The sequence below is a fragment of the Opisthocomus hoazin genome, chromosome 6, assembly GCF_030867145.1.
Source record: "Opisthocomus hoazin isolate bOpiHoa1 chromosome 6, bOpiHoa1.hap1, whole genome shotgun sequence".
In the NCBI taxonomy this organism is placed as follows: Eukaryota; Metazoa; Chordata; class Aves; order Opisthocomiformes; family Opisthocomidae; genus Opisthocomus; species Opisthocomus hoazin.
This window is the reverse complement of record NC_134419.1, coordinates 30,227,242-30,234,231: the sequence shown is the minus strand read 5'-3', so window position 1 is coordinate 30,234,231 and position 6,990 is coordinate 30,227,242. Positions and strand designations below refer to the sequence as shown.

The window sequence follows — 6,990 nt, the reverse complement described above, 5'->3', positions numbered from 1 at the left end:
CGTCGAGTCGGGCGGGCGGAGCGCCGCCGGCTGCCTTGCGCGCCCCCTAGCGGCGGGGAGGGTGAGGGCGAAGCGGGCGGAGCGAGGGCGCGGCCCGCGAAGCGCCGGCGGCCATCTTGGTTGCGGGCGAGTCTCCTCTCGGCGGGAACAGCCGCTCCCCCCCCCAGCTCCGTGCTCGGGCCGCCCCCGCCGCTCCCGCCCTCCAGGCCGCACGGCAGCGGTGCCTCAGGGCGGACCGGCCGCCCCAGCCTCCCTGGGCATCCCCCCCCTCCTCCCCCCTCAGAGCCGCGCCGGCGAGGCCGGGGGTCTGCCTCACACCTCGGCCCCGGCGCCTCGGCTGCGGCAGCGGGACCCCAGCATCGCCCCCAGATCCGGTTAACGCCGTTAGAACTAATTGCTCTCCGTGCTGCGGAGCGAAGAGATTTCGCGTGGGCGTTTCGGAGCGCGGAATGGAGCTGACAGGAATTCCCCCGGCACAGCGGGAGGCCTGGGCTCGCCGCGTGCTCCTCTCGTCCTGCTGGTGGTGTTCTGGTTTCCCACCAGGCCACGAGGACGTGGTTTGCTCTGTCAGAGCGAGCAGAGCCCAGCAGCACGCCCTGTACACTTTCAAGACCCGCCTGGACGCGGTGCTGTGCAGCCTGCTCTGGGTGACCCTGCTTCGGCAGGGGGTTGGGCTGGGTGACCCACAGAGGTCCCTGCCAAGCCCGAACATTCTGTGGTTCTGTGATACCCGTACCCTTGTCTAGACAAGGACTTCATGTCACAGCAGTGTGCGGAGCAAAGGTGGCCTGGGCTGTGCTAACTCCCTGGCTTTCTGCAGTGACCGAATTTAATTTAGCCCGCATTTAATTTTGTGCTGTCAAATCCGGCGTGAGCTTTGCCGAGCGCGTTCTTCCCCCCTTTTCTAGCGAAGCCTTGCAGGGCCGTGTGGACGCTCCTGGAGACGCAGGTCTCCTGGCCAGCGGCTGGGTGATGCCGGAGTCCCGCAGCACAACAAAGCCCTCTGGACAGACAGTGGGGTCCTCCCCAGCATAAGGCTTCCCTCCGCAGCTCTGCGCCGCGAAGCCTGTGAGCTGGCCCGTCGGCGTTAGCAGAGGGGCAGAGTGCTAGGAGGAGTCCACTCCTCCGGCAGAGGGACGTAGCGGAGTGGAAGACCTGAACAACTGCAGATACAGATAAAAATTTCTTAATAAACAACTGCTTTCTGCTCGTGGCACCTGGTTCCAGCTTCAGGCTGTGCTATAAACCACGTGGCTCTCGGGGACAAAAAAGTGAACCTGGGCTGTTCCGCATCGTTACGGCGTGCTTCCTTCACGGGGCTGCCCCTGTAGAGACGCAATCCTTGCCCTTATCGGCATTTCCCGTGCGAGTCCGTTGTTTCATACACGCTTGCAGAAGCACTGAGGCACGCACCCTGCTCAGGCTCCCCACCCTCTGACTGTGCCAGGTGCTGCACACACGCGCAAGCTGGGCTGCTGTGCTTCAGACGTGGCGATCTGCCGTTCCTAAGCACAGCCAGCGCAGGCTCCTCCAGAGAATAACCAGGGCCTAACGAGGTAGGTGTGAACCCCCGTCCTGCTCTTTCCAGGGCAGAAGGAGGAGCAGACAGGGAGCTGGCAGGATTACAGAGCTCTTAGCAAGTGCCTCATCAGGTTTGTAACTGGTTATTCGAGTTGATTGGGCAAGAGAAGATTGACACAGCGGAGGGACAGCCAGGTCGTAATTGCGGTGGAGGACGGAGCAAGGAGCCCAGCGCTGGAATAGAGGCCGTGCACCACCCAGACTGCAGCCGATGTCTCTTCCTGTGATGTCCTCCTGCCTCACAGCCACGTTCCAGCTACATCACGGCAGCTTTTTGCTGCAAAGGTTATTTCTCAAGTGCTCAATTTCTTAACAAACAGAAGTGGGTTTCTCTTCGGGGGGGGCAGGGACCCCAACACACCAACTCCAGAACAGCCCGTGCTCTCATTCCAGTGGGTTTCCAGACCGTCACCTTCTGCCCATGAAGGACATGCAGTGCTGCGCTGCCTTCCACCGCCCCTCGCCGGCAGGCAGCTCCACTGCCGCTCCTGTTGCCTCGGAACTCTCTGCTGAACCTCGTCAAGAGAAAACGAGCGGGTCACAACAACTTCCAGGGCTGGCAGCTGCAACGTAAGCTGCACCAGTAAGTCCGCCTCGCTGTGTGTCAGTTGCCTGGAGGATGGTCACAGAGGGCGTGAAGGTTGCAGCTATTCTTGGCCTTCTCCCCTGAAGAGCGGACAGCTGAGCCTCCCAGTGGCGTGTTACAGGAATTCCTCTAAAGAACCTGCCGCGGGGGCTCGAAAACTCTTGTATCTTAACAGAGCTTGTCCTAATTATTCCAAAAGAAGATACATTTTGTTCCTGTTCCTAATGTAATCCGCTCTGCACTAAATTACACAGAACTGTGGCAGTCTTATTTCAAAATGACATGCACGTGCCAAACTGTTGTCAGACAGCTCCACGCACACACCGGTATTTAGAAGACTTTGAATCGGGTCCTTCACGGGCTCTCTAGGCCAAGGCCATTTGTTTGCTTTTGCTTTGCCCCACCCTCTGTTGCCCTAGGAAGCTCCCAAGTACTAGTGTGGTACAAATAATCATTTAAAACAAGATCTTAGGCTGCTGCAGTAAGTAGATTGCTCACTGAAATGATGCTGTACATCTGCAGAAAGCCTGAATAATAGCTAACAGACCTACAAACTCCTCAGCCTATGCTTATTTCATTGTGCTATTAACTTTACAGCCTAATTACACCTAACACACCTGAATAACCAAACTCATTAATTAATTAGCAGCAGACTGGGAAAGAGGGTACTCCTGGGATGGTTAGGGATTGCTGTTGTAGGGAAAGAGAAGAGGAGCCATACAAGGTCAGGGAGAGAAACCAGGAAAAGGAGGAAAGGACAAAAGTTGTAGAAGTTGCTAAAAGCAAGCAGATCCCTCCTCGCCCCATTTTATGCAGGATGCAGTACTTGGGGACTGAATCCATAAATACAGATAATTAAAAAGTCACCCGACAGGTCAGACTCTCCAGTCTCCCTCTGACACCCACAGGAAACGTGACAGAGATTGAAAAGTCTACGCGCTCGTATCTTTTTTCCCCTTTCTGGCTCAGAAACTGTAATTAAAGGGGAAATCAGCCTCTCTCCTGCCTTAGAGAGTGTAGTGGCACAGCTGGTTTTCATCTTGGCTAGCAGGCTCTGTCCTCAGGCTACTAAGTGCTGAGTAATTTTTACCAAGCTCTGCTTGCAGATAAATGATGTTCTTCTCTTAGCTGCTGCCAGGCAAAGCTACAAATACTTGATCTTTTATTCTTTTCCCATAAACTCCTAACATTGAATACTAAAAATGCAACCAGAGATTTTTCCACTGCCATTTATTCTCAGCATGGTCACAACTCTATTACAATTACAGACACCCACCCATTTGCTGAAGCTCAACTGTAGTTCCTCGTTAACCTGAAGCTTCCAATTAAAGGCTCCTTCAGTTTCATTGATAGTTTGCATATACTCCAAGGACTCACTTTTTTTTTTTTCCCCCCCAAAAAACACATTCCATGAGAAGGGCAACTGCTTTAAATAACTTCACACTAATTTTCTGGAAAAGCCTGATGAGCAAGTGCCAGTCTGAAAAGAAAAGCCTGTGTCTGAATATGCAGATTGGGTAATTTCTCTCACAGCTTTAACTATAAAAATCTCTGAAAGCTTTTGATTAAATGTGGCACAACTGCTGGGCAGTGGGCTCAGACCAATGGAAAGAATCTAGGAAGGTACGACACTGGAAACCCATTAGTTTAATTCAAGTTTTCTGCAGTGTTTCTAGTGAGATCTTACATTTTCTAAGAAACTACACAAGAATTAGTTAAAAATTATTTTAAAAAATATTAATCTTGGCAATGCTGTTTGTCCACCTACCTCCAGTAAGCGAAGCCACGAACACGAAGCCAGCGCAGGGAGGAGGCTGAAAACTGGTAAGAAATACCACGGCTAATTTTAGAATCATTTCCAGTCATGCAGCGTGAAACACAGTGAGTAACAGTGCACATAAAAGTACCTGCACACTTTTAAAAGATAAAGCAAGATTTAAAAAGAACCTCGATTTTAAAAATATTTTTGAAGTAGACTAACAACCTGTCAACTCCCTAAACAACCCCGTGCCGCTGAGGATCACCTTCCCAGCACAGACACCAGCCTCATGGGATTACTGGTTACTGTCTTAGTAGTATCAGCCCCTGATGCAAGTCCATTTTCTGTTTAAGCCAGAAATGAGGGGGAAAAGAGGAGAGGAACAATCCTGTAAATCAGCAGCCATTTAAATAAAAGATGATGAGATGGAGGTAGCTTTTCTCTTAAAAAGTGAAACTGTGAACTGCTGTCTTGATGTCTGTGGCAGTGGGCATTTCCGTATGCCACCTTCTGTCTCTTTGGGGCAGGGGTGCACAACTTACGAACAGCTTTGGCCTGAACTCTGGTTGCTCACAGCACGTTTCAAAACACGGCTTCATGCAGTCGCGTGAAGGCATCTTGGCCGGCCTCTGCCGCTCGGTCACTGATCCGTGCTTAGGCCCAGCCTCAGACCTGTGAACGCGCCAGACGGGATGTATTTGTATTTTAGGATGGGAAAGCTGGGGGGAAGGCTCCGTGTCGAGATTCTGAACTAAGTTACAGTGGTTTTTGCTCTTGCTGGTCCTCAGGGTGTGGCTGTCTTCTCTCAGCCCACAGAACTCTATTTAAGCAAACACCATGGTAAAGCTATTCTGTTGTAGGGTAGTTTCTAATTTTAAGCATTTTGAAGCATTTAAAGGAGATTGTAAATGTTTGAAGCTCCAGGGGAGTGAATCTGTGCCATCTTTCCTGGGTCTTCAGACCCAGGACTGGACTTTGGTAATTATGTGTCAGGGCAGAGCCAGGAGATGCTGGGGCTTAACAGCGTTCCTGTTGCTCAGGCATCAGAGGGACACAATCCACATTAAACATGCTTCACATGAAGCGTTCTCCCTGAAGGCCTCGTAAAACAAACAAAACACTCACCACTGCTGACCACACAGGTTTTCATATTTAATAGAAATTAAATTAGTAGCTTAATATACATAATGTGACACTTTCCAGTCCAGTAGCTTTCCCCATTCTTGCTTTCAAGTCACAGAGCAAACACTGTACAAAAATGATGACAAAGAGCAACCAAAGAGTACATGCTGTCACTAAAACACTGGACCCAGAAAGGTGAGGTCTATCTGGAGCTACACACACCGACGGACACCTAACGACGGACCCACCATGGTACAACCATGCACTAACAAGGGACAGATCCAGGGCGGTTCCTCCAGGGCAGGCGGCAGCACCCCGGGGCGCAGAGCGGGCCCTTTTACCGCGCTCCGTAGCTGTAGTAGTAAGGCTCGTCCGGGCGGTAGCCATACGCAGTCGCTGGGCGGCCAGGGACCCCCGGGGATTGACCAAATCCATCAACTCCGATGCTACAAAAAAAGGGGAGAAAGAAACTGTAGGTTTTGATATGGGAGGGCAGGCGTACTAGTGCTGGTGTCCCCCACTCCTCCCGCCACGGAGACAATTTCGGGAGGCAACTTTGGGAGCCATCTTCCCCTTCTAGCCAGCACTGCTCTGTCTCCTCTTCCCTTGGTAGGAAAAGAAACACTGCAGAGAAATGAACACGACAACTATCGAGGAAGAGCTTTCAGGTCAAACAGAAATCGCAGAAGAGACAGAAGTCTTCTCTTTTATCCTTTTATGAATTCACTCGCAAAGCACTTTACGCGTGCGACTCAGTTTCTCCCTCTGTACGTTAAAGTTAAGATGTCTTTCAGGAAAGGCTTCAGGCATGCTTCTTGCAAAGCCCACTGGTGACCCTGCCCTACACAGCCCATCTGAATAATCCAATTTCCTTCCCGCAGCACATTTCTGAAGCCCCTGGGAAAATACCAGCTAGAAACGAGAAAGTGAGAATACCTGGCACAGCAGCACAGCTCAGCAAAGGACAGTGTTTCTGGTGGGATACAAGATTGACAGCCAAATGGCAGAAAGAATTCATCATATACTGAAAGGCTACGTACTAATGAGACAGAATAATTCATTTTTCATATATAACAGAATCTTTTACACCCAAAAAGTCCCACAGCAATAAATTAGATACTAAAGCACAAGAACTGCGTAGGGAAAAGTGGCACATATTTCATGCTCAACAATAACTCTCATGTAGGAGGCAGAGGAAAAATGAACATTATCTAAGATGGGATTACTGCCTATTCATAGTTATGTCGCTTCTTAACTTCCACTTCAGCAGAAGGACAAATGGAAAAGGGTTCTGATTTATTGTCTGACTGAAGATGCATTGAAAGGAGTTGAACTTCCCCTCTGCAGACTGTCAAAACACAAAGAACCAAAGTGCTTTCGGAGTGGGTAAAAGCTGAGTCTCATTACTGCCGATTACACATAGGGAAAGCGGGTTATGCAACAGCCCGGGCCGGGGACGAGCGACCCATGCAGAAGCTGACAATGGCTGGGCCCCGGGCCCTGGCTCAGCACAACGCTGGCGTTGCTGCCTCAGCTGGACTGCAGGGGCTCAGGGGGAGCGGTGGGGCACCGTGCTTGTCATGCTGTCCTTGCAAAGACACTTTCCTCAGATCGTGGCTCCATGAGGTCCTAGGAAAGGATCCCTGGTGCCTGGTTTCTCAGGAAACTAGTTCACTCACGGGATATTCTGATCATCAGGTGAAGGTGGGAGGTCTGAGGCCCAGATTTGTTCTCCGAGAAGGAGGGGACACAGTCAACAAGCCAAACTGCAGACAGAATCATTCTGTTTCGCTTGAACGTATCTCGAGAAATGCAGTGCCCTGAAAATCATAGAAAGTTTTGGGTCGGAACAGACCCCTAGAGGTCATCTAGTCCAACCCCCCTGCAGCAAGCAGGGACACCGCTAACTAGATCAGGTTGCTCAGAGCCCTGTCCAACCTGG

At 51.1% G+C, this 6,990-nt stretch overlaps 1 protein-coding gene across 2 annotated transcripts in view; it reads right to left on the bottom strand.

Moving 5' to 3' along the window:
* Window positions 1–5,065: 5,065 nt before the first annotated feature.
* Window positions 5,066–6,990, bottom strand: part of KIFAP3 (kinesin associated protein 3) — a 76,503-nt gene continuing 74,578 nt past the window's right edge. Inside the window, exon 20 of one of the 2 annotated variants that reach the window (XM_075422469.1) lies at window positions 5,066–5,494. In XM_075422469.1, the coding sequence (XP_075278584.1) occupies window positions 5,386–5,494 (109 nt within the window). In that variant the 3' untranslated portion in view covers window positions 5,066–5,385. Of the gene's footprint in view, window positions 5,495–6,579; window positions 6,785–6,990 lie in introns of those variants that run through there. The other variant, XM_075422470.1, reaches the window with a different exon arrangement.